Below are 26,550 nucleotides of genomic sequence, written 5' to 3'. Positions count from 1 at the left end.
AGAAGATAAACGAAGTAAAATAGAAAGAAAAAAAAAATTCTCCCCTTTTCTTACTTCATCACGGTCCGTTCCACCAACTCGCGATACATGTCCTTAACGTCCTGAACGTCAGCCTTGAGCTCCTCAACGAGCTCGCTCTTCTCACCCAGCATCTCTAATGTTGTCTGGTATCGCGAGTTGATGTTCTCTACTTCCGCTTCTAACTCTGTTACCCGCGCTGAAGCGACTTTTTGTGTTTCCAGCTCTGTCATCAGGTTCACAATATCAGATCGCGCCTCGTCTCGCTGGCTGCATACACGAGCCATCTCTTCTTTGGCAGCCACCTTCTCGGCTTCCAGTCGTCGAATTGCAGCGCTCATTCTCTCGACGAGTTGAACGGAAGGACCAGCCCCGACTGTTGATACCGAAATCATGTCTTGCGCAACGTTGCGGGGAGACGAAGGGTCACCGTCATCTAGACCATCATCACGATCTGGTGGCGGTGATACGGCGCGTGGTGACTCAGTGGGTGGCTCAAAGGGCGAGAAAGGGGGTGGAGGAGGTATCGCATGACCGGCCGTGGACAAAGCACTAGGGCGAGGAGGTTGACTGGACATTCTTCGTCCAAAGAAGAAGCCATCACCGGCGCTTTCGGTTTGGCTTCCCGGTGTGGGTACTCGACGAGGCTGTCTTGCTGGTACAGGAAGCCCGATGAAGTCCGAGCTAAAGGTCCGGGCAACAGAGAGCAGTGGGGAATCGGGTCGGCTCTGAGACCGGGGTGTGCTTATAGCAATATCGTCTGCCCATTGCCTTCGTTCGGCCTCGGCCGAAACCTCCCTGCTCGCCGCTCGCTGTTGCTTCTCGAGCTCGTTGCGTGCCTGTTCAAGGGCCGTCTCCACGGTCTTGTGTTGGACTCTGAGAGCAGCAAGCTCTTCACGACATGTCTCGAGCTCCTGCCGAGCGACTGTGAGAGCTGGACTGACGTCCTGAAGCTCATCCTCGAGTCGCTTATAACGAGTTGCCTGTTGAAGGTGTCAGCCATCTTCCCCCTTTTTTACTGTTGAGAATATATAATTTACCGCGTCACGAGCTTTCTTCCGCATTTCTGACTCTCGTCGTTGTGCTTCGTCCCTCTCCTTTTCAAGGCTGGCAGCCTTAGTCAGGAGTGAGGTCTCTATACCTTGCCAGTTCTCGCTGGCCGATGCATACTGCGATTGGAGGGTTTCGATATGTCGTATCAACTTGATGTCACCACCAGATCCTGCAGAGGCCTCCTCGGCCGTCACCCTCATTGCCTCGAGTTTGCCCTCAGTCGCTCTCAGCTCAAGTTTCAGTTCTTCTTCAATATTCCGACCACGTTCTAATGCTCGGTCTAACTTCTCTTGCCACTCAACCTCAGTCAGGCGCAATTTCTCAATCAATGCCTCCTTTTCTGACCGTAGTGATGCGATAGTACGGTCAAGTTCCTGCTGTTTGTTCTTCTCAACATCTAGCGCCTTTTTCAATGCCTCAGCGTGGGCGGCTTGTATTTGCTCGGCCTTGGCTTTAGATTCTTGCTCCAGACGTCGATAGGCCTCCTCCTTGACAGCTTTGTCTTTCTTCAGGGCGTCGATTTCCTTCTGAAGCGTAGCGCTCGCTTTTCGCACTTCCTCATTCCTCTTCTCTTGCTCTTCCTTGTTGTTGATTCGACTACGTAAGGATTCCACCTCGGCTAGAGCTTTTTCTTTACCTTTTCTGAGTTCATTGGCCTGTTTCTCGTTGTCTATAATCTGGGTGCGCAGCTTGCGAACCGTTGTTCGGAACTTTTGCTCTGATGTTGAAAGCTTTCGTCCTTCCTCCATTAGCAGCGCGATCTTCTCATCCTTTTCGGCCAATTTGCGCTCTACACTGCCCGCTTCAGCAGAACCTGCAGTCTGCCTAGCTGCATCCGCGGCATTTTTAGATAGAAACTGCAGTTTAGCTTGTAGTGAGTCGATTTGCTCAATGTAGTCTTGAATCTCTTCTGAACGAGGCGCGTGAGCTTGAGTGCCGTCCTGGTCTTTCTGTGACTCTTCAACCGGAGCATCTACGATCTGTGGTGCCTCTACAGGATGCCTGGTATCTGGTATTGGACTATTCGATTTTTGCGGGATGCCGGATTCGTCCGTAACTTGTTCTGGTGCACTTCGAGGTTCGGCCTCAGAAGGCGGCTCAACGATAATCGGGGTAGGGAAATCATGCTTGAAGTTTTGTTCACTAATCTCCCTGCTATCGCTTCCCTCAGATGTCGCTGGTTGTTCAGCTGAAGATCGGGAAGCTGGGCTGTCAGAAGATTTTGGCTTGTCCACTTGGTTGGCGGGTTCAGTTGGCTTGATTTCCGACACTTCGATGCTTTGTCTCACCACTACGGGCTCAGTGCTAGCAGGGCGCTCCTTGTCAACCGAACTACGAGAAGTATCGATGGAGCTGCGAGGAGACGATTGTGAGGTTCGCGAGGCCATAGCCTTGGCCAACCTGGCTTGTAGACGATCATTGGCACGGTTAGGTTTCGGGGCGACAGCTATAAAGAACAATAAGTCAGCATGCGACAGTTCTACCCGTACCAGAACACGGCCGAGGAGAAAAGAGAGGCATACCAGATGCAGTCGGTTTGGGGCTTGGTGATGGCGAGGGCGCGGACGCGGGCGCCGCCTTCATTCCCTGCTGCTGCTCATATCCTTGTGCTGCCTGTTGGTCTTCGTCAAGTAAGTTGTCGAGACGATTCTCGACGCCTTCGAAGGCCGAAGAGAGGAACGCTCCCCATCGCGACCCTTTGCCCGGCGCAGTCATGGTCGAATGACGAGAGCGCCCGAGGTGTTGGGTCACAGCTCGTCGTTGTCGGTCGTCAACTGATTGACGTGATCGCTGGTGGTCTCCTCATCGATGTGCTGCAGAAGAAGTCGATGTAGCGCTTGGGGGGCGGCGCTTGAGTTGACCAGGTTGCACTGCAGCTGCAATGTACTAAGGTAGGTGTGTAAGGTAGTCGTAGTTCGGTGGTGGTGGTGGTTTGCAGGGGAACGTTGGCTTGAAGGTTGAGGTGTCGTCAGCGCAACTTGGGAGTGGCATGTACTAAGGTTAGTGGGTGGTAAGTGGAGTGAGACATGGACCTCGAGGCCAGGGAGGATACTCCAGGATGGTTAGGACAAGGGACAGGCTATCTTGGAATTACCTCTGTCATTGCGTGAAGAAGTCATCCAAGGAATTCAGTTTAATTATCATGTGAATTGGATTGAATCAGGTAACCCCAACTCGTGTACTTCCATAAGTTAGAAGTGGCGTTAGTATAGCCAGGAAGATGGCCAAAATTGACATATAAAGTGGGAAATGCCCTTTGCCTTGGGGTAGTGGACAGTAATTAATGTGCTTGTTAGAACCGACACAAAGAGACCTCCAACAGTCTAAGTTAGATGGCCATGCATCGAAGTATTCGGCTTTGATAACGAGCAAATTTTAAACAAAAAAATCATTCATTGAGTTTACATCGTGCCTTGCGGGTACATGTAGGATAACAGTTCGCTATATCCAGCATACCTACCTATACAGTCCAAGTACATACTTATCCAGACTTCAAATACCGTACCAGTCAAGATCAACATCCAATGCTAGAATATCCTCAAAGCACCAGTCCCAGATATGCCATGAATTGATAATGCCAAGCCAAACCTAAACACCGACCATATCTATGTTGGTGTCATGTTGACATAGAACGTGGTTACAAAAACAAGATCACCACAACGAAATGCATGAAGTAGTGACAAACATTCAAATAGCATTGGCAAACACGCTCGCTTGAAATAGACTCTCATGTATCGTTCGTTCGTTCGCTCATCCAGCGATCTTCTTCCACCAACTTGTGCGAGGTGTTGTTGTTGCCTCCATAAAGGTTGACGCTCGACGGCTGTGATGTCGCTCGTCGCTACCTTCCGAGCGCCTATCTCGGTGACGTTCTCTATCTCGACCACCGCGCTCACGATCGTCTCGCCTTGCTCGTCGCCTTCGCCGATCTTCGGTCTCTTCTGTGGGCTCTTCCTCGTATTTCGATCGATGAGCTCGACGAGCTTCACGTCTTGCCATCTCGTCCTCGGTCTGTCCACCATTTGCTTCACCCCCGTCACCGAGGTCAGGAGGAGGGGGTGCGTCAGAGTGTTCCTTGACCCATGATGAAGTCCCAGAATGAGGCCAAGCTGGAGCCTGCGGTCTCTCTTCGCGACGATGGGATCTCCGCTGGTTATATTCGTCTGCAGATTGCTGACTTCGTCGCTGACGACCTTCCTCCTCTTCTGCACCTCGAGCAGCCCGCTTTGTGTCGCGCCGACGGCGCTCGCGTTTGGCAGCTCGACGAGCCTCTTCATCTTCGACTTGTTCTGCGGCAGCGACTGCTTCCTGTTCTCTACGCAAGCGCCTACGTTCGGCTCTTTGTGCCTCCTTTTCCTCTTGCAGTCGTTGTTGTTCTTCTTGCGCTTGTCGCTCCTCCTGGGCTCGTCGTGCATCTTCATCACGCTGTCGTCTGCGTTCAGCACGTCGGGCCTCTTTGTCTTGCCTCGTAGGATCGGCTTCTTCCTCGCGCTGTCGACGTCGTTCACGGCGTATCTCATCTCGAGCTCGACGCGCTGCTTCCTCGGGATCAGGACCGCTCTCAGCAGCCCTCTTGGCCCTGCGTGCAGCTCTCCTTGCTTCCCGGTCAGCATCTACTAATACTGCATCACCATCCATTTTGGCGCTGCGCAAGGCTTCGTCATCAGTTGTCGCATAGGTGCTGCGACGTCGCAGGGGGTCAGGTCGTTCAGTCTTCGGCGTTCGCAAACCACTGAAGAGGCCAGCGAAACCTGAGGACTTCTTGGAACTTCGTGGAGGTGCGTCAAAGGGAACGTCAGGCTCCACCATCACGGGCTCTTCATCCCTCGATCTCTTGGCTCGCCGACGACGATCGGTATCGACCACGGCGACTTCTTCCTCTTCGCGAGATCGTGGTTTGTGAGACCGTCGGCGCTCGCGTCTATCGGGCGCGAGTTCAGGATCCACCATAACCAAATCATCGTCCTCATGCGACCGTGGTTTATTTGAACGACGTCGTTCATATTTATCAGGCACAGGAGCAGCGCCAGACATCATTGCATCTTCATCTTCGCGTGGCCGAGGTTTACGTGACTTGCGGCGATTGCTTAATTCATCCTCGCCCAAGAGCACATCTTCAGGAGGAGGCGATACAAGTCCGCGAGCATTGGTAGAGTGGCGACGTTTGCTGCTGATGCCGTCTTTCTTCTCGCGCATGGTAGCGGAACGAGTGAGTGGTGGTTTACTGAACAAAGCAGTGCCACGAGATCGTGATGGAGTCTTCTCGACTTTGTCGGACGAGGAACCCTTGGACGACGTCTTTTCCTCTCGCCGTCTATGTCTAGTTGACTTCTCTTGAGGCTCGTCCCTCTCTTCATGTGGTGTCGCGGCCCACCGACCAAATGAAGTTCCTTCGCGATGAATTTTGGGCCTTCGAGACTGCTTCGACTCAGGTGGTGGCGTCAACGGAGGATCTGGAACTGGAGGAGGCGGAGGAGCATCGCGACGGGATTTGCTCTTTCTACTCTTCCTTTCTTTCTTTGGCGATAAGTCGATGACCTCGACGATCTCATCATCTGCAGGGGCTTCGGGGACTTGGTCCTTTGGCAATATCTCAGCTTCCTTCTCTTCGTCTTCGCCGAAAATAGCTTCATTTTCGAAGTCACTCGATTCTTTATTCGCAGTGTCTTCAGCATCCGCTTCTTGATCCTCATCGTTGTCCTCGGCTTCAATGTCCGACTCCTCTTCTTCAGGAGGGTTGCCGAATTCGACTACATCCGCTTCTTCACCTTCTGCTGTTGCGGCAGCCTCTTCTTTGGCGGCTAGCTCTGCAGCACGCTGGGCAGCGTTCTCCTCTAGAACTCTGAGTCGTTCGGTATCCTTTCTGCCAAGCCTACCTTTCCTTGCTTTCTTGAACTGGAGGGAGTCAAGCTCCTCAAGTTCTTTCATGACCACCTCACGAGCTGCGGCTTCTGTCGCCTCTTTAGCTGCTGCCTCCTCGGCTTCTCTCGCTGCTGCTGCCTCCTCAGCATCAGCATCATCTCCCCCCTTGCTCGCTTCGCCATTATCGATATCCTCATCCTCTTCGTCTTTATCCTCATCATTGTCTTCTTCTTCTTCTTCTTCTTCTTCTTCTTCTTCTTCCTCCTCGTCGTCCTCCTGCTTCTCTCCTTCAGCATCTTCAGCTCCAAGGTCTGCTTCAACGGCTGCTGCTTCCTTAGCGGCGCGTTCCTCGGCGCGTTTCGCTGCATTATCTTCCAAGATTCGAAGCCTCTCGGTGTCTTTTCTGCCCAGTCTGCCCTTTCTTGACTTCTTGGCTTGAAGGACCTCGAGCTCATCCTCCTCCTTAGCGATAGCTGCCTCCTCTGCTTCCCGAGCTGCTGCCTCCTCTGCTTCACGAGCTGCCGCCTCCTCTGCTTCTTGGATCGCCAACTCTTCCTCGTCTGCCTCAGGCTCCTCCTCCCCCTCCTCCTCTTCCTCCTCCTCTTCCTCCTCCTCCTCACCTTCACCCTCACCGTCTTCCTCAGGTTGATTGACTATAGCAGCCTCAGCCGCAGCACGTTCTTCTGCGCGCCTTGCTACATTCTCCTCTAACATAGCAAAGCGTTCAGTATCTTTTCTGCCTAACCTGCCCTTTCTTACTTTCTTGGCTTGAAGGGCCTCGAGCTCGTCTTCCTCTTCTTTCGCAATAGCTGCCTCTTCAGCTTCTCGAGCTGCAGCTTCCTCCTCTTGTGTTTCTAAAGGCTCCTGCTCCTGCTCCTGCTCCTCTCCTCCAGTCTCTCCCACACCTTCGATATCCGGCTCCTCCTGAACGGCTTCAGTCTGAGCCTCAACAGCAGCTCGCTCCTGTTCACGGCGGGTAGCATTTTCTGACAAGATGATAAATCTCTCAGTGTCCTTCCGACCAAGTTTTCCCTTCTTTGCCTTCTTTTTCAGTAAAGCTGCCAGTTCTGCTTTTTCCTCAGCGATTACCACTTGTTCAGCCTCCTCCAGACCATTATCTTCAGGCTTGGGTTCAGCAGCTTCAGATTCTGGTTCTGGTTCTGGTTCACCAAGCTCTACTTCGACCTCTGCAACTGCATCTTCTGTATCTCGGATTGCCGCCTCCTCAGCGCGTTTAGCAGAATTCTCTGTCAACGCTTGAAATCTTTCAGTATCTTTGCGGCCTAATTTTCCTTTCTTATGCTTCTTCTTCATCAACGCAGCCAACTCGACCTCTTCTTCTGCGATGAGGGCAGCTTGTGCCGCTGCCTCAGCCACCATAGCTTCGGCTATGGCCGGTTCATCTTCCTGAAGATCAGGCTCAGCAAGTTCTTCGCCTTCAGGTTCTATCTCCTTAGCCGACTCGTCTTCCTCGCCGTCTTCAGCATCAACAAATTCATCGTCCTCCTCTTCCTCAGCTCGGGGTACGTCTCCCAAACCCTCTCCCGCTTCCTTGGCTGCCTCAGCTTCGGCACGCTTTGCAGCATTGTCGACAAGGATATTAAATCGCTCAGTATCAGAACGACCCAGTTTACCCTTCTTTGCCTTCTTCTTGTTAAGCGCTGCAAGTTCAATGGCTTCGGCGTCGGCTGCTTCCTGGGCAGCTACTTCTTCTGCATCATGATTCTCCTCGGGCTCCGGCTCAGAAATATCATCAACCTCTTCGGGTACCAATTCTTCGGTCTGGCCGTCAGGTTCGGCTTCCTTAATGGCACGTTCTTCCGCGCGTATAGCTGCATTTCGCATTAACAAATCAAAGCGTTCTGTATCCTTTCTGCCAAGTTTGCCCTTTCGCGTCTTTTTAAGAGTAAGGGCAGCAAGCTCCTCCTCTTCTTCAGCAGCAATAGTAGCAGCTATAGCGGCGGCTTCAGCTTCGATAGCGGCAGCTTCAGCATCCTCTTGGTCGGGAATATCTTCTTCTTCTTCTTCAGCAACATCTTCGGGGGTCGTCTGGGCCAGAGCTTGAGCAGCAGCGTCCTTTGCTGCCTGCTCTTCAGCGCGTCTTGAGACAATTCCGGTTAAAAACGTGAACCTCTGGGTATCCTTGTTTCCAAGCCTTCCTTTCCGTGCCTTCTTGGCTTCAAGAGAAGCAAGCTCCGCTTCTTCTTCTGCGGCTATGGCAGCGGCCTCGGCAACGCCGTCGTCGTCAATATCGAGAACCGGGGCGTCAGGGGCTTCTTCTACAATCTCCTCAGGTTCCGGGGTTGGTTCCCCAAGCTCTTCGACAAGTAGCTCTTCCACGGCCGGGGCTTCGCCAATAGCAGCCTCAACCTCACGGGCCGCTTGTTCCTCGGCTCGTTTCTCAGCATTCAAAGACAACTGCTCAAAACGCTCTGTATCTTTGCGTCCTAGTTTACCCTTCTTGGCCTTCTTGGCTGCTAAGATGGCCAGTTCTTCGTCCTCCGCGTTAGCAACAGCTGCAGCTTCGGCTTTGGCAGCCTCAGCAGCGGCTGTCTCTTCAGCCTCAGCAGCGGCGGCAGCTTCAGCAGCCTCAGCAGCTGCAGCTTCGTGAAGTGCTTGCTCTTCGGCTTCCTCTTCGGCTTCCTTTGCAGCTCGTTCCTCAGCAACCTGTGCTTCCCTTGCAACCTTATTTCCCAGAAGATATTCAAATCGATCTGTATCTTTGCGTCCCAGCTTTCCTTTTCTCTGCTTTTTTGCTTCTAGGGCAGCAAGCTCTTCTTCCTCTTGGGCGATTACTGCCGTAGCCTCAATTTCAGCGGTCTCTCTCGCCACCGCCTCTTCCTCAGCAGCAGCAGCAGCAGCCGCCTTAGCGTCAGCAGACTCGATAGCAGCGAGCTCAGCAGCAGCAGCGAGCTCGGCTTCCTTAGTTGCTCGCTCTTCAGCTCTCTGAGCAGCATTTTCAATAAGGAGGTTATATCGTTCCATATCTCTCTTGCCCAGCTTGCCTTTCCTTGCCTTCTTGGCCTCTAGGTCTGCAATTTCTTGTTCCTCAGCGGCAAATAAGGCCATAGCCTCTGCAGCAGCACCATCATCTTCAGGGGGTGCCTCCTCTTCAACGACTGGTGGCTCCGGGGCATTCTCAAATAGTGAGTCCTCGATATCATCCGGGCGATCATTGGTATCTGCAGAATCGGCGATAGCGGCTTCTTGGTCTTCCTCAGCGGCTACTTTGTGTGCTGCATTTCTGGCTCTTTGGGCGGCGTTCTCAGTGAGGAAAGCAAATCGATCGCTATCCTTTTTGCCTAGTTTGCCCTTTTTCTCTTTCTTGGCAATTAAGGCAGTTAGTTCTTCTTCCTCTTCGACAGCAATAGTAGCAGCAATGGCAGCTGCTTCTGCCTCGATAGCGGCGGCCTCGGCTGCTTCAGCATCGACTTCGGCATCTGCTTCGGCATCGGCAGGAATTTCAGCAGGGAGGTCTTCAACTTCAAGAACAGCCTCTTTCATTACTTCTGCCTCAGCAGCTTTCTCAGCTCGTTGATTTGCATTCTCTGTCAGGATAGCAAATCGGTCACTATCCTTTTTCCCAAGTTTGCCCTTTCTATTTTTCTTTGCAGTCAGAGCAGCTAACTCGTCCTCCTCTTCGGCAATAAGCAGAGCTTCTGCCTCTGCAGCCTCTCTGGCAGCAGCCTCTTCAAGAGCAGCAGCCTCGGCTGCTGCTGCCTGCTCTGCTTCAGCTTGTGCGGCTGCTTCAGCATCAGCAGTAGCTTGAGCAGCTGCCTCCTCTTGAGCGGCTTTCTCTGCCCGTGCTGTGCTATTGGCAGTAAGAAGGTTATAACGATCGGTATCTTTCTTCCCAAGTTTGCCCTTTCGCTCCTTCTTGGCAATCAAAGCAGCAAGTTCCGTTTCTTCGTCGGCAATAGCAGCGGCTTCTGCTTCAGCAGCTGCAATAGCATCAGGGTTATTAACCTCGGCAGCAAGCTCATCTGTGGCTGGTTCAGGAGAAGGTTCGTTAACTTCTGTCTCAGGTTCTGGTGTAGGATCTTCAGGTTGCTCGGTAGTCTGGGCTATTTCTTGGGCTCGCCTTTCTGCATTTTCCGATAAAACAGTAAATCGATCAGCATCTTTCTTTACAAGCTTACCCTTCTTAGCTTTCTTGGCAGTTAGTACAGCCAGCTCGGCTTCTTCCTCAGCAATAGCTGCATCCTCTGCTTCGCGGGCTGCTGCTGCCTCTGCTTCAGCTGCTTCTATGGCAGTAGCAGATTCAGCTGCTGCTGCGACTTCTGCTTCCTTTGCAGCCTGCTCCTCAGCCTCCGCTGCTGCTGCTGCGGCTGCTGCTTCTTCTGCCTCCTTAGCGGTTTGTCGCTGCGCAGCATTTTCTGTCAGAATATTAAAACGGTCGGCGTCCTTTTTGACAAGCTTCCCTCTTTTAGCTTTCTTGGCAGCAAGAGTGGCAAGCTCTGCCTCTTCATCAGCAATCAGGATAGCTTCAGCTTCGCTTGCCGTTATAGCTTCCGCTTCGGCTGCGGCTGCGGCTGCGGCTGCTTCTGCTGCAGCTTCCTCAGCTTCTTTTGCAGCCTTGGCCTCAGCCGCAGCAGCGCCAGCCACTTCTTCTGCTTCTTTAGCAGCTAGTCGTTGCGCAGCATTTTCTGTGAGGATATTATGCCGCTCTGTATCCTTTTTGCCAAGCTTGCCTTTCCTTATCTTCTTTGCATCTAGACTGGCTAACTCTGCTTCTTCCTCCGCAATAATAGCTGCATCAGGAGCAGGATCAGGATCAGGATCAGGATCAACAGATGCTGCGTCCATGTCTACAAGCGGTTGCTCAGGCTCTGGTTCGGGTTGAGCTTCCGCCGCCACCTCTACATTTCCATGGGTGGCTTCTGTAAGCTCTCCTTGAGCTTCAACAGCACCGATCGCTTCAGCTTGCTTAGCTACTCGTTCGGCTCGTTCGGCAGCCCTTTGAGTGAGGACATTAAAACGCTCCACATCCTTCTTCTTAATCAGATTGCCGCCACGCTTGATCTTCTTAGCTGTGAGATCTGCAAGTTCCTTCTCTTCTTCGGCAGCAATGACAGCTTCCGCTTCACGGGCAGCGGTCGCTTCAGCCTCACGTGCTGCCAGCGCATCTGCTTCACGGGCTGCAGCCTCCTCGGCTTCTTTAGCAGCCTGCGCCGCGGCTGCTTCCTCAGCCTCTTTGACGGATTTTTCCTGAGCTCGCTTTACTGAGTTGCCAACCAAGGTCATTAGTCGAGCCGTTTCGTTCTTTGTGAGCTTGACCTTCTTGGCTTTCTTGGCTTTCAGCACTGCCATTTCCTCTTCTTCCTTGGCAGCTACCTCAGCTTCAGCATCTGCGGCGGCTTGAACTGCAGCCTCGGCGTCTGCAGCAGCTTGGGTAGCGGCTTCAGCTTCGGCTGCTGCTGCTGCCGCCTGTTCTTCTGCTTCTTTCGTTGCTTGTTCCTCGGCTCGTTTCGCTGCATTATTAATTAAGAGATTCAGCCGTTCCTGCTCTTTTTTGAGAAGTTTTCCTTTCTTCGCCTTCTTCGACTGCAGGTTCTCCATTTCCGCCTCTTCCTGCGCAATTTCAGTGGCAAGTACAGCGTCAGCTTCTGCAGCTGCTTCCGTGGCCAGACCATCCTGGTCTGTCTCTTGAGAAAGAAATTCGTTAGGAGGTGCCGCTGGAGCAGCTGCAGCAGCGGCACTGGCCTCAGCTTCCCGGGCTGCTTGAGCTTCGGCCCTTCTTGAGACATTCCCATCGAGCAGAGCAAGGCGTTCTTGATCCTTTTTCAACAACTTTCCATTGCGTTTCTGCTTCTTCGCCAATAGTGCCGCAAGCTCCTCGTTCTCCTTTGCGGCTTCGGCGTCTTCTGCAGCCTGTAAAGCGGCAGCTTCGGCGTCAGCGGCGGCTTGAGCGTCAGCGGCGGCTTGTGCAGCTTCAGCGGCAGCTGCCATCTCAGCCTCGCGGGTAGCTCGAGCTTCAGCTCTTCGGGTGGCATTCCCTTCAAGAAGAGCAAGACGTTCTCGATCTGACTTAAGGAGCCGTCCTCCTCTTTTAGATTTCTTATCCAAAAGATTGGCAATCTCTTCGTCTTCACGAGCGGCCTCGGCTTCCTCAGCTTCGCGAGCGGCTTGCTCTTCAGCTTCTCTGGCGGCTTGCTCTGGGTCTCCTATTAATCCATCCATTCAGCTAGTTCTACAAGTGTGGGGGTTGATATTGGGGGAGGGCAGTCAGACAAGGCGAGTTATCGATGTTCTCTAACTTCTCTGCCCCAGGGAATGAAGTCCAACCCCAGTTGATTTTTGCATATGACATCATCTCGAGCCTTGCTTCTCAGCCCTTCCTCAATAACATCATGATATGGCTCACCAGTAGCATCGATAAGAAACTCATGTGCATTAGGCTTCTTGTTGTCTATTGAGCCCCAAAAAGCATCGTTAGGATCATCGGCGCCGGAAGTTTTAAAATCGAACGGGTCAGCGGCCGGTTTCTTGGGCTTCTTGCCAAAACCCCAAGAATCGAGGAAGTCGTCGGTGCCAACAGCCTCGACGGGATCGGGGGCGGGAGGAGGAATATCATCCTCTATTTGAATCAAGTCGCCAGCTTTCTTCTTTTTCTTACCTGTTCCCCATAGATCCCAACCGTCGTCTTCTTTCTTAGGCGGCTCTGGGATTTGATGAGCTTTAAAGAAATTTGACTCACTTGTTTCATCCTCACCTTTCTTTCCTATACCAAATGGTCCCCAACCACTCGTTTCCTCTGGCGGAGGTTTTGCCTTTCCAGTTCCAAAAGTACTCCAAAAGTCGTCACCATCCTTGTCTTCAAACGAAGGGGGGTCAGGTGCAGGTGCGGGAATTGAATCTTGAGCCCCCCAAAGTGAACTTTGTGAATGCTCCTTTTTCCCAGACCAGCCACCCCACTGATCTTCCATTGAAGGGGGTTCGGGTGCAGCTGCCAAAGCAACTTCCTCCATGATTCCCTTCTTCTTGGCCCGGTCTTTTTTGGATATTCCCCAAGTATCCCAAATATCCTTCTTTCCGTTCGGAGGTGCAGTATCGGAATCAAGGGCAAGTTCTTCCAGGATGCCACCAGCTTTGCCCTTCTTTTTTTGACCACTCCAACCCCAAGGATCATCACCATCTTTTGGTCCCTCGTCGGGTTCGGCGCCCCAGAGCGTGGAGCTCTTCTTCTTCTCTTTCTTGGCACCAAAGCCCCAACCGTCGTCGTCATCTTCAATTCCTCCTATTTTATCTTGAGGTTTGTCCCAAGGGTTCTCTTCAGCCTTGGTTTCTTGTGGAGGCGGCGGTGGTGCCGGGGCTGGTGCCGGTGCCGTTTCGCTTTTTCCTCCTCCACCCCAGCCCCATCCCCCTCCACCAAAGCCCAATTTCGCACCCCATGAACTAGAAATGCCCTTGGATTCTGGTGGGCTTAAACCAAGATCTAGTTTATTGTCTCCGAGATTGATATTCTCAAAGGTTGTGGGAGGCTTCGGGGGCGAGTTGCTGTTGTCATCACCATTTCCGTCACTGGCGCCGCCTGCAGCGTCTCCTCCACTGGCTCCTCCATCTCCTCCGGTATTGTCATCCTTTTGACCGTCGTCTGCTGGTGGAGCCGCAGGCGGCGGTGGCGGCGGTGGGGGAGCAGAAGGTGTTTTTGTTTTCTTCTTCTTTGCCGCTTCGTAGAAACCTTGACGCGAGTTGAAGTCGATGAGGATATCGGAATTAGGATCGTTAAGAAGCGCATCATTCGGTTGGCGGTGTTCTTTCTGGGCATCTGATGGTGGTTGAGGGGATGGATTGAGCCATGCTGGGGTTCGCATACGGGCGTAACGGCTGGTCCCATTCAGGGGCATTGTGGTGTCGGTAAGATCAGAAGAGTCGCAAGATCGAGGGAGGCGACAATACCATCGTGGAGAATGATCTGGTATAATTAGCGGCCTGTCGGCCACTTTGCGATGTGATGATGAAGAGGAGACCTGGACAAATTGTATGACGTTAGACAAGACAGACTTTCAAACGTGTTCCAATTCCGGAACTAGATCGCATGACAAGACAGGAATGGGTAGCGGTGGGTTCCCCTCAGGAGAGTTCGGGCCGCTGATCGAGGGGTTGGCCGTTGAGCGCCACCCATTTAAAGTCTGTTAAGCTTTTGCTGGGAAACATGATTCAAGCAAAAAAGTGACAATATTTAAATTGCAACTACGCAAGCTGAGCAGAGAATGAAACGAACATACATTTTCATGTAATCTGTGAACAACCCAGGCACGGGCAACGAGACTCAGTCGGTGGCGCAAGGAGCTATCAACCGGCGCACTTGACAAACACTGAATAACCGGCAGGCCATGCGCCCTCCTTGTCCAATTGTCTGTGAATGCCAGAACATCGACCGCGGCCATTGTGAAGAATGGAGCTCGTGCGAAGACTGAGCGACGTCACACACATGGAAGCTATAAGTATAACGAAGGATGGAAGGGCGACGAGGTATCGACCACTGAGCCAAGTCGCCAGAACAGAGACAGTGTGGGATGTCAAGTTCGTGACCAGGCCAATTCGTAGTTTCGTAGGAGTTTTCGTGTAAATCGTAGACGATTGCAATATCAAACAGCAGAGTTGCGGGGTCTGGCCCTGTTCGAGGCTGTCGAAAGCGACGCCGTGACAAAGCCGGATGTATTGTCAGGGTTGAGGACAGGTAGGTAATTCTCAAATTATGCTGCGCTGGTGATGGGAGAAAAGAGTCGGATCGTCGAAGAAAACAAAATTGAGGCGTTGTCAAGTCGAAGGAGCGTGATGAGCGTGCTGAGTGACTGCCGAGTTGATTGACAAAACAAACCCTGGGCGACCAACTGTCACTTTTCACCAGCCACCCCTAGTCGTCAGATCGTCGTCTGGCCTGGACTACTTTTTTCGGGGGTCTTGCGTTGCGCGCTGTGTGAATAAATGAGCTTCCACACAAGAAGATGACGCTCGACCACTCGAGGCAAGGCCAAATAATGAGTAGGGTCTCCTCAGGATAGATAAGGTTGATAGAAAGGATTTATTGAAGAGGGAGATTGAGGAAGATGAGGGGGGAGAATTCACTGCGACGAGGAGCAAATGATTTGCAGACAGTGCATGGTAAGAGAAGCAAGGGAAGAAGGAAAGGTCAAATCGGCAAAAGGTCACATACAATACCCTTTGGGCGCTTCAGTCCAAGACAAATTGGTTGAGCTAAGAGCCAATGACGCCAGTTCTGGCTGTTCAGATCGTCGGCAGGCGAATTGCTCAGACGTTGTACTTGTCAAGGCTACTGTTTAATGGGTAGAATCAATGCAAAGGACAGGGTTCAGTGTCCAATGTTGATGTGCAGCCAGGCGAAAAGGCGGGCAAACGCGGGAACAGGACAGGGAAATCAAAAATGATTAAGGCCCTGTAGGTGCTCAAAGCAGGGGACGTGCCCTTCAGGTTCTTTCGTCCCTAGGTTAGTAGGTACTAACCTTTAACTCGAGAGTGCGCAACAAACACGCCGCCACGATGCATAGGCTGCGAGACCTAGAAAGAATTTGAAGATGATGAGAATTTTGATAGTATTCGTTATCAAGATGCGATGAGCTAAGAGACAGATCCCGGTTCCTCTCAGCTCACACAGTGGTACATATATTTGCTACCTTAGGTAGTAGCTTAGCAGGTACTAGGTACTAATATAGCATACTGCGTCGACATCAAAACACTCAAGTGCTTTTTTATCTCTGAAGAGGACTTAGACTCACTGTCTATAGGTAAGTAGGTGTCTACCTACGTGCGCAGCTACTACTTACTACCCCGATCAATATCGTTGGCCGCACCTCACCATCACAATCACCAGACCAGCAACCCCATAACAACCTGCACCCTCGTTCTCAAGCCCAACACACCCTCTCATTGCTCCCTTCAGAACCCGTATCATTTGGAAGAAGAACATTTTCCAGACACGATTCAATCCTCACCAGTTCTCACATAAAGCACCTCAACTCACGCATTCATTCAAAAAGACAGCCTCTACCGCCATCACAGGTAAACATCATCTGTCGTGTTATTGCACATGCACGTACGATCCACTCGATCCAGGTCAACCAACCACTGATGAGTCCGTTGATGCTGATGCAGGTCTGCAAGGTCAGGCCGCAGCACAACGCGTGGTTGGATCAGATCCTTCGAGGTACATGTCGGCCAAGCCCAATGACTTGCCAGCTTCTCATCGACTCAGCCACCCGAATCTCATATGTGCATTCCACTAATGAGAGAAGCAGGAAATCTGAAAGGAAGGGTCGCAATGCCTGAAACCCATCCATTACAAGGCACATATGTGTGCCCAACATTGGATTGGATGCATGTGGCGACTAGGATCTGACTTCCATCTTGTCACCAGATGTAAAACTCTCATGAGATAACTGTACTTAGTTCTCTAACTTGCTTTCCCAGCAAGACTGAGGGAGAGGATGGCTCATGTGCTGCAATGTGCTACTCCAGGGACACTTTTAATCCACCTGGACTATCTACCAAATGGTGGTGCACCTTATGTACAGCGCAGCTCACGGGACGGCGATGGTTTTGTCGTTCGATCTCTGTAACATCACGCGGGCTTGGTTGTTCCACTGGGGGCCAATATGCACATACATGTTGAGACATGTGTGACATTTCTCGTTACTTCGAGGGGCACTGTCTCACCACCACAAACCTGAGTTCCTTTGACAATCCTCTTGGGAATGCGGAATAGGTTCAATTCCGTGAAGTGCATAGTGCATACACGCCTTTCCCTCCAGGATGGTAAGGTAAGGCTATCAGCTCCTTGAGACTGGTTGACGTCCCGTTCCCTTCCCGTTCCCCGCGTCTTCCAGGTTCATTGTGCTTAATAACATCGGGCAAGTTTTGTGGGACTTGCTGTTACTTTTGGTTCACACGACGACCGCTAACTAGCCAACACTTCTAAACTTCTCAAGATCACCAGGCTACCAGGCTGTCCTCGCTTTACACTAGTTCAAGGTAATTGGGGGAGCGGGTATGGAAAGGCCCGAGGGGGCTAGATTGAGAGGATGCTGGCAACTTCAATTACAATGGAAGGCAATGGCTGTATCAGCTACAAGGCCCAGCAGTCGCTTCGACGGCGTGCCTTGAGGTATTTTCTACGGCTTTTCAGGTCATCCGTCACTAAACAGCCACACACGAACACATTCAGCGACTAGGGTCCTGCTTTAAGATGATACATGCAGCACAGATACAGACTACAGCACTACGTGCCTACATATGGAACTATCCGTGGATTAGGGTCTTGGGACGACTCGACAAAATCCACAAACGCCACAGGATGCTGCAGAGTCCCTGCGCTTCCTGCAAGACGTTAGCCCTGTACATATATCCTAGACCAAAGCTTGGCTCGAATAGGTATCGCCAAACCTTCACCGCCTCCAGGTCATGTACATACGCCGTGTTATCCAAATTTCGTTGGAAAAAGCCCGCATTTTTAATGCCGCCTGGTCCATTTGAGCTGGGATCGACGACGATAACAACGACGTGGCCGTCTTGGATGTGAGCGATGAATGTGGACAGTGGACCTGGACCGTTGATAAACTGAGTTGATGGGGCTGCTTTCATGCACCATCTGTTAACGTATCAGTTCATATCCAAGGATGGATGTCTCCGCACAACAACCAGCGAAACAAGAACTGTTTGCCCTCCTGCCTGACGCCTTTTGAGCGGTCAGACCTGATTGTTGCCGCGATTGTCAAGGGAGAAACAAGAATGACTCGGCAAATATTTACGACTGAGGAAGATAGAAATTAGCAGCCGTGGGGCAGGCAAGATGGATACTGGCTCCGTCGTTCTGATTTTGCCCGAGTTGTCCAGACGAAATCTGTACTTGGCTGGGATTGGCGATAATTAAGAGCTGGCGTTAGCGACTGAGCCATGAGTTGCTATCTCAAATGGGACCACCCCAGCATCAATCGGTTGCAGCTACTCCGTAGAGACGATGCAATGCTGTGCATTCACTAATTGATGCTACCATGTGAGTGTGATGATATTCATAGAACACTCGGTTCCTGACTACGATAGCTGCAGGCAAGTTACCCAAGCCGAGAAAGGCAACACAGGGTCTCGGCTTACCCTGACCCAACCCAGGACATTGTCTTGGCCTTGGCTTACGGTACAGTTCTCACAGCCCAGACTACCTAGCAGTGCCCAGTGCCGGCAACAATGCAAGTTTATTCTTAGACCTGAGCTGCACGACGGGCCGCAATCCCATCGTTCTATCATCTCCAGGTACAGGAAGCCCTCATTCAATTCACCCAGACTACATTACGGCTTCTGGTGGAAATCCAAGGCACCAAGAACGCAGTCTCGAGGTGTAAAACAAATCCCACTGTACAATGTATGCTGTACAGTCGGCCAACTGCCGGATCGGGCCGTGAGTAGGACTTGATGTCGGGCTCGGAATGATGAATTGCTGCCGGCCGTTGACGGTGTTGGTCTGGACTGCAGCACATGAATTTTCTAGACCAAAGATTGACAGGGCGAGATCCATTATGGTTCGTTCGTCTCCGGCAAGTCAGCCGTCGTCCGTGCTTCGGGAATTGGCTGCAACGCAACGCAGCATCTAATCTTGGGCCTCGCCCGTTCAGTTTAAGGATATCGCCATGCCCATCAGTTCGTCTAGGATGCTCCTCTTCGGGGGAGCCTCTCTCGTTCTGGCAGGTGGCTGGTGGATCGCGGAAGAAAAGCAGCCGGACAATCGCCTCAACATAGGGATAAGCTGGAGTTGACCTTGGAGAGCAAAGGTGACAATTCCAAATACCCAAGGTTAGTAGGGAGAAGAGTGTCTGTCACTTGAGGTGCCGAGGTGGATGTGGGTTTACCAACCTTAACTTAATTAGCTATGTACTAGGTAGGGTAGGTAGGGTAGGTAGTAGGTAGGTAGGTATCTACTATGGTTACTGTAATTAGACATTTCTTCGTACCTTAGTAGGGTCTGGAGATATCACACAACATTTCACACATGTCAAAGCGGCAGTTCAGTTGCCTATCATCAACGGGACATTCGGGATTTAAAAGTACATACTCCGTAGTAATTAACCTAAGGTGATCGGAGCTAGTTTCTCCCTTTCACATTAGCATTGCAAGTCATTACTAACAACCCTCACTCAACCTGATCCCTCGTTTCACTTTTTCCATCTACCTATCTCCCCTCTTTGCTCCGTATTCACTCTTCCTAGACTCCTTACACTCACTGTGACAAGGCCCCATCAGCCACCATATGCCCCCGCCTTAGGTACTACTATACCTTGGGTACCGGTACTTTACTGTGCATGTACAGTATATTTTTAACTCTTCAGCCACCATTTGGATTAGCCTCAACTCAACTCAACTCAACTCAACTCACCTCGAACGTAACTTTGCCCAACTCATTCAACGCAACACAACGCAATATCACATCTTTGCTCTTTTCTTGTCCCCCTGGTGTCGCTTTCGCTTGAACCCAGGAAAACAGCAGCAAAGAGCGAGGTGCAAGGGCTTTGAGACTTCAGAACTGACTGCTCTTGTTCCGATACGCGCGGGCGCCTATTCGCTTCTCAACTCCCGCCCTGCATGGAAGCGCACTGCATGCCATACATCCATACCTCTCACATCCGCTCTGCTCCGCTTGTCGTCGGATTGAATCTCCGTTTCATGTGAACAAAGGGCCAAGAGGGATATGAAGCAGTCTCTGTGAGGCGCAGTCTTTGATTTATTCTCCGCTGTTCTTGTCGAGCATCTTTTTGTCCTTTGGATATCACAATCTCCTCGTCGACTAACACGTCCTGGTCTTGCATGTTGCAGTGGATAAGTTGATTGGGCCTTTACGAAGAACGCTCTTTTTTCTATGGCTGTCCTCTTCTTTCGCTGCTGTCGCTATCAGTCCGCCTTGATTTACTCTTCAACTATCTCGAAGGAGATAATAATCATCAATCGCCATTGACAATCACCATGTACGCCTTGGCCAGTCTTGCAAGGATAAACATCTCGATATCATTACCTTCAACGTTACCAACTTCCGCGAACTCTAGTCGCCCGTGTTGGCCAAGCTTCGTTTAACAAGACAACCACGATCAACTGCTCTCTCTCTGCACCCTCTTGTTCATCTTCTGTACACCCGTTCGCAGAGACTTGGCACCAATCTATATCGCCAGAAGCCCTCCAAATCTATATAAAATGCGCTCGACACAGCTTCTCTCGATCTCTGTACCCATTCCGGGCACGCTTCCTCCCAGCGCCGTGGTAGCAGCTCTGCAAGCCGTAGACCCATTTGTCGCCCACCACCGGACAGTGACGAGCTTGGAAGAAGTCCAAGCTGATCCGGCAGACACAGCTGACGACCCTTTCTTTGGAGCTTTCGATGACTCCTTTCGCGCTTTTCAGATGCAAGAGCTCGTCAATCTCGCTCCTGGTCTTGGGAAAACCATTTCTTACAAGGCCATCTTCCAGGTAATACCTGATGGCCTTCGCTCTCGTGCGAAAGCACCTGTGGGCGTCGTCGTTCGAGCGCAGTGGACGGTGCGCCAACAACAGCAAGCCCGATCGCCTTCGGGTCCTATATCACCCGCGGGGTCTGATAGCACTGCCTCAGGTAGCACGGCGACCGCTGAAGGGGACGAATTCGAGCTACACGAGCAGGTTCTCCTCGAATGCAATTCTCTCCTGATGCCATTCATTACCGAGTCTTGTGTGGCTGTACATCGTGAAATTTGTGAGAATTTCATGGCGAAAACATTTAAGGATTACTTTGGAACCTCGCCGATGTATTGATCATATGTGTATATGCTATCCGGGTATGACTCTAATCCAAGAAACGAAGTGGTCTTCAACACATGGATGTGTTCAAAATGTGGGAGAAGGAAAGTCAGTGCGGCGTTTTTGCAAGGCGTTAGTATTGTCATTCGTGGGTTTGACCTAGTATTTTATAATCTATTACTGAAAATACTGCCAGATATCCAAGTAAGGGAGGACTCCATAAGTCAGGGCTGGCCAAAAGTAACAAAAGGGGCCAGTTAATGTGTGTGTAACCTAGACGTCGATGTTGGTCATACTGTGCCATTTATGTTTTCAAGAAATCAATATCTTTACGATACTTATTAATATTGTATGATCATATATAACTGGCAGGGCGTATGAGCCTTATCCAGACCGAGATGTAAAAGCAAGCTTCAGCTACCTAGGTATACAACCTAACCAAACTGAACGAGAAATAAGAGATAAGACACGTCATATTGAATGAACAAAACAGACTAGATTTGGTATCTATGCGCGTGCCGTCTATGCCCAAACACTCCCCAAAAAGAAATATCCCGCCGGACCCAATTGTATGTATAACCGTTGTGATGCAGTAACCACGTCGCATCTAGCATGTCCAAAAGACGGCTGTGAAGTAGAAAACAGAAATCCCCCGAGGGATAGAGAAAGAAGCAAGGCGCAAGGTAAGAACGCCGACATCTGAAAAAGGAAAAAAGAAAGACATTGGTCGCGTCAACAATGTATGCATATTCTTATGGCGAGTGATCTCACTTTACCGGCCCCCGAAGTCGCTCGCATATCCCATTTCACCAAAGCCTTGACCCATCCCACCCTCACCAAACCCTGTGCCAGGGCCACTCACATACCCACCGTCTTCGTTTTCGTCGTAGTCGCTGGCATCAAACGATGAACGGCCACTAACCTCGTCGTCCATGCCAGCGTTCACATCAGGTGTAGACCAGTTCAGCTGAGCTAATGCAGGATACTGGGCCAAGAGAGCGGCTGGAAGCATTGGGTTGCCAGAGGGGTCCATAGGATAAATAGGGCCATCCATTGGCATACTGGATGCAACAGCCATGCTCTGCGCCATATTCTGCTGCATCCGTTGTTGTTGCCAGAGTCGCTGTCGTTCCATCATTTCTTCATCTAATAGAGGCTTGATGCAGATGCGGCCAGCTTCGGACCTAAAATGACGGCCTAGAGCATCGGCACGGGCAAATCTTCTACCACATCCCCATTGGCCTCCAACCTTGAGATCGCCTTTACAAACAAACTTCTTTTCTCCGGAGTGAAGACTCTCGTGTCGTTTGCGATCGTGCTGTCTAGCAAAAGCCTTGCCACATACTGTACACACAAAAGGACGCTCATCTGTGTGCGTTCTCAGATGTGAACGCAAGTTATATGCACGCGTAAATCGTTTGGGACACAATGTGCACTGGAAAGTGGCAGGGTGTTTCTGAACCCGCTTGGCAGCCCCGCTGTCCTGGTTGTTCTGGTACTCAGGATCGGCCAGTCTGAGAGCGATAACGTTGTTGGGGACAGCCGATGTGGACTGTCTTCTCCTGGACGGTGAAGTCCCTGCTTGCCTGTCCAGGGGAGATAAAGATCTGGAGTCTGCTCTTGCTGCTAAGTCGGCGCCTAGGGAGGGCGAGATAATGTTGGCATTGCCTTGGCGACCTAGCAGACCGCCACCAGGATGGAAAGGATCTGTCACTGCACGTGGACGGGATCGGGGGCGGCCTAAGATGTGTGAGCTAGTTTCAAGAGCAACGGCTTCGGCTTCAAACATACCTCTGTCTGGCGGGGTCAAAGAATCCTGATCCATACGAGATTTGGGAGTATCAAAAGCACCTTGTTTAGCATTTGTAGGCGCAAAGTCAATGTTGATCGCAGGAGGTGCCATCGACGACAAATCAGCGCCCGAAGGCTGGAGGGAAGGGAAGGCCTCGATGGGCGCTGAAACGTCAGGATAGGTAGAGGGAACTCCATATGGATTGTGAGAACCTGCCAAACCAAAACTGTTTTGATTCAGCTGGTTCAGGTCCGGCATCTGCTGAGGAACAATGCGGGGGCTGATTGCGGGACTATGGGAAGGACTACGACCCTGGTGTCCAGGACTACCACCGACTTGAGGGTCGGAGAGACTAAAGTTACCCATACTCAAAACCTCTTGATATAGACTGCCATCAGAAGGGTGATGTGCAGGCGAGTGCCCACCGATATCAGTCTCAAAGGACTCAGCACTAACAAGGTTCGGTGATGGAGCCACGGACGAAACGTCTGAGTACTCGGAGGGCGTGCGACGGTGGCGCTGGAATTGAGGCTGGTTCCAATCAGCTATCTGGTTTGGGAGCAAAGCATCTGCTGGGCCGAGTGAAGTATGTCGCGAATGGCTAGGTGGTGAAGAGAACTGGTGCTGGTTAAAAGCGGGCGACTGGTGAGCAGAACCAGGTTGTTGAGCATCGTGCTGGAATAGATGAGGAGGGGTGGGCGAGTGATGCCCTTGCGACGCCATGGTATTCATGTCGTTAGGATTGAGTGTAGACTGGTCAAACAAGGGGGCGTTGAAATGGTCGCCCTGACCACTAGTATTCGGAAAGAGAGAGAAGTCGTTATCGTTGAGGTTCGGCGACAGGTAAGCTGCCTGAGCCTGGCTATTGAAGGGTAGCGCAGTGTTGGAGGTGGCAGGCTGTTGTCCGAATGAGGTGCTGTTATTGGGATCGAGAATAGCGGGGTCGGACAAATTGGCTTGAGCGAAGGAGTTGCTCAGTTGATGCGCAGGAGGAAGGAAAGAAGGCGATTGCTGAGGGCTAAGAAAACCTGAACTGTTGAAGGCCTCGTAAGATTGTTGAGCGGACTGGTCGAGAGTGAGACCAAGACCAACAGATGGATCGTTATGCTGATAGGGCGCCGGCGAAGGGGAATGAGAATGGTTTATATGAGGCTGTTGATGGCCAGTCGAAGGCGACCGGCCTCGTTGAGCTTGTTGGTCCATGATGTTTCCGAGTTTAGAAGCAGACGAAGTACTGTAGAATAGTGTAGACGAGGCAGACTTCTGGAGTCAGCCTTCAGGCACCGTGGCGATGCCGGGGGGCTGTGCGCTTTCAAGGTGATGCAATGGGCGGGGGACTATCCTATCACGGCAGCCGACGCGTGGAAGGGGTTGCGAAACGCGCAGTCTGGGCGGGAACGGTGTAGTTTGAGGTAGATGAATGCGACGTGTAGAAAATCGGTATTGTTTTGTGTATGATATTGAGGATGGAGAATGCTGCTGTAGTCCGTTGGATGCGCAGACGAAGAGGATGGTGGAGATGAGTTGCTTGGGTTGGGTTGCGGTGGGTGGGTTGTGGTGTGGCGGGCGGGTATTGTCCTGTAATCCGTACCACAACACAACGGCAGGAACAAGTGCAAGCAGCGGACGGCGTTACAATCAATAAGGTTGGTCGATAGGAGCTATACCTGGTCTAGGGGCCAGGACTCTGACAATTTATGTTACTTTGGAAGATTCCGCTCTGGGTAGCTTCTATTGGGACGAGAAGAGAGAGAGGGCGAAAGCCGGGCGGCTAGCGCTGGTCCGTAGTTTTGGTTGTAAGGGAGTACTCTGTAGTCTGTGTCTGTGGGTGGTCTCTTTTCGTCCAGAATACCAATTAAAAGGCCGACCACACGGAACGGGAATTGGTGCGCCAGTTCTGATGTCCAGCACAGGCGTCTAACCGCACAATATTCTCTCTCCCCATAGCATGCGTTTATGTAGGCGTAGGGCCAGAATGGTGCGGAGGGCTATGCAGAGACACGTCGAACGAATGAGAACTAGAGCTAGTGTGCCCTGGGCATGAGGTCAGGTACAGCTGTTTGAGTAAGGTAAGTACCTAGGGATGATAAGGTAAGGGAGGTAGTTTTGGTCAGACAAGTACCGAGGTTTGCTAATTTTAACAGTATTTGGGATCGTTTGGCCTGTTGCAAGTGAGGCAGACTTGCTCTCCAGGTTGATGACAATCGTGATATCGCTAATTCAACATGGGGTAGTCGGTATTAGTATCCGTAGCGTTGTGTGAATTATTTATTGGGGTGAGATAAGTTTCAAGAGATGAGAAGGGGACAAGGCAGGAAATGAACTCAATGCGTGTTGATCAAGTACGAGATAACATCAAAACGACCTCATCAATTTCATTTCACTACTTGGGCTATCCTATGCGTTATAACGGTTATTCAGGCAGGCAGACATGCGTTTCTCTTTTCTTTTTCTGGGGGGTTTGACTCTCATTCATCGCGAGTTCATTGGGCCTTCATTGAATTAATTGATAAATACTGAGCAATAGGCACATTCCTTACCATGTGTCCCGCTCATCTGGATTGGCGGTTCTCGGTAAATGAGCATCAGCACTACTCCGTACGCATCTTAATATCCAGCTTACCACGTCAAGTAGTGGCACTTTTGCGTGTGCGAAATTGTAGTGTCATCTGGGATTCTGGGACTCTGGTCTTTGGTCGCAATCATGCCTCGTTCAGTACGGAGTATATTGGCATGTTTCCATATTTCACATTTCCCATCATGGATGTCAGTAGAGTTTTCGCTAGAGAAGACCACCGGATTTAGTGAGCCTCGCACATCTTTCGTTCATTCCTCAATATTGTCATCAATATCCGGTACGTGCTTGTTATCGAATCAGCAGTAAGTAAGGGCTGTAAGAGAAAGCTCCGCAATCACCTTGTCGTTCATGTCATTTTCACTCTCTCATATGTAGATTTCAGTTGCTTATAGAAGCACAGGTAACTACTTACCTAGGTACTAGGTAGGCAGTAGGCAGTTCGAGTCGCCTTTCAGCCCTATTCTGTTTCCTACCATTCGTTGCGCTGCAGACACAGGTTTATGAGTGTAAACAGCGTCTTGCCTGGTATTCCACTCAGTGGGCTTGTCAGGCGAGGGAATGCTCATACATAATTCGATGGCCATTTTACAATGTTCTGCTAGCCGCAAAGAGCACATAGCTCGATCGTACGAGCTTTTAATAGACCATCCTCTGGCCTGTCCCTGGATCGTCATCCACCATGCAAGTTCTGCACAGCCTCTCGAAGAAGTGATGCTTCTAGCGTGCCTCCATGTACCTGAGAAAAAAGTCGACCAGACAGAAGAATCCTCAGACCTTTAAAATCTGTACGTTGGTAGCGTAACCGGGTGCAGAAGAGACTAACACAGTGAGTGAATTCGCGTTGGTGATATGAATACATGCTTTACTTGATGATTCACCACCTCTTTCGTACAAATACTGTCAGAAACACATATTCATGCCATGACAGAATGCGTATCCCACTTACACCGCCCCCAGCCTTACACGCGGCCCACGATCCGACCCCACAATCCAAGGCTGTGCTCTCTTTCTCCTCGCATCAGAGGCAGAGGATGGTTTGCGTGCTGACGGGAGCAAGTCGGTAAGCATTGATACAGTTGTGACATCAGTTTCAGCTTCTCACGCAGACCCCTGCCTTGCTCGGTGGCAGCCGACTCTTCCTTTGCGTTTGAGGATCCTCGCAAGGCAGATTTCGAGTTTTTGCTGACGCGGTCCGGACCGGAGAAAAAGAAGCTTATTGACTAAGGTACCTTACCTTGCACTAAAATAAACGCGAACTGAGGTGGTTCCCACCTTGCCCGAAAAGGCAGGAAGCTCGACATGCGAAATTGAGGTGAAAGTTCCTTGAAAGTGATGAGGTTATTCTTTAATTTGTTCTTACGTATTGCCAGATTCCTACTAAGGTTGCGGAGGCGACCGTGAGTTTCTCACCGAGTAATTGTTGCATGTGTATGCCGTTTGATGACCAAGTATTGTTTTCGGGACCAGTCTGGCG

At 51.1% G+C, this 26,550-nt stretch overlaps 4 protein-coding genes across 4 annotated transcripts; 1 reads left to right on the top strand and 3 right to left on the bottom strand.

Annotated features, from left to right (window-relative positions):
* Positions 1 to 50: 50 nt before the first annotated feature.
* On the bottom strand, positions 51 to 2,787 carry FMAN_00580 (uncharacterized protein; the record flags this gene model as incomplete). The annotated part of the gene is made up of 3 exons (XM_041829730.1): positions 51 to 1,001; positions 1,059 to 2,518; positions 2,595 to 2,787. 3 exons carry the CDS (start codon positions 2,785 to 2,787, stop codon positions 51 to 53), a joined length of 2,604 nt encoding a protein of 867 aa, XP_041675911.1.
* Positions 2,788 to 3,822: 1,035 nt separating this feature from the next.
* FMAN_00579 (uncharacterized protein) lies at positions 3,823 to 14,324 on the bottom strand (the record flags this gene model as incomplete). Its single annotated transcript, XM_041829619.1, has 4 exons — positions 3,823 to 12,098; positions 12,299 to 12,595; positions 12,647 to 13,904; positions 14,163 to 14,324. 4 exons carry the CDS (start codon positions 14,322 to 14,324, stop codon positions 3,823 to 3,825), a joined length of 9,993 nt encoding a protein of 3,330 aa, XP_041675910.1.
* A 5,803-nt stretch (positions 14,325 to 20,127) lies between these two features.
* On the top strand, positions 20,128 to 20,721 carry FMAN_00578 (uncharacterized protein; the record flags this gene model as incomplete). The annotated part of the gene is made up of 1 exon (XM_041829508.1): positions 20,128 to 20,721. One exon carries the CDS (start codon positions 20,128 to 20,130, stop codon positions 20,719 to 20,721), a length of 594 nt encoding a protein of 197 aa, XP_041675909.1.
* A 757-nt stretch (positions 20,722 to 21,478) lies between these two features.
* FMAN_00577 (uncharacterized protein) lies at positions 21,479 to 23,701 on the bottom strand (the record flags this gene model as incomplete). The annotated part of the gene is made up of 2 exons (XM_041829397.1): positions 21,479 to 22,446; positions 22,498 to 23,701. 2 exons carry the CDS (start codon positions 23,699 to 23,701, stop codon positions 21,479 to 21,481), a joined length of 2,172 nt encoding a protein of 723 aa, XP_041675908.1.
* Positions 23,702 to 26,550: the final 2,849 nt, after the last annotated feature.

Source organism: Fusarium mangiferae (genome assembly GCF_900044065.1).
Source record: "Fusarium mangiferae strain MRC7560 genome assembly, contig: FMAN_scaffold001, whole genome shotgun sequence".
Taxonomy (NCBI): Eukaryota; Fungi; Ascomycota; class Sordariomycetes; order Hypocreales; family Nectriaceae; genus Fusarium; species Fusarium mangiferae.
Note: the sequence above shows the minus strand (reverse complement) of the source record. Positions and strands in the feature narration are given on the sequence as shown.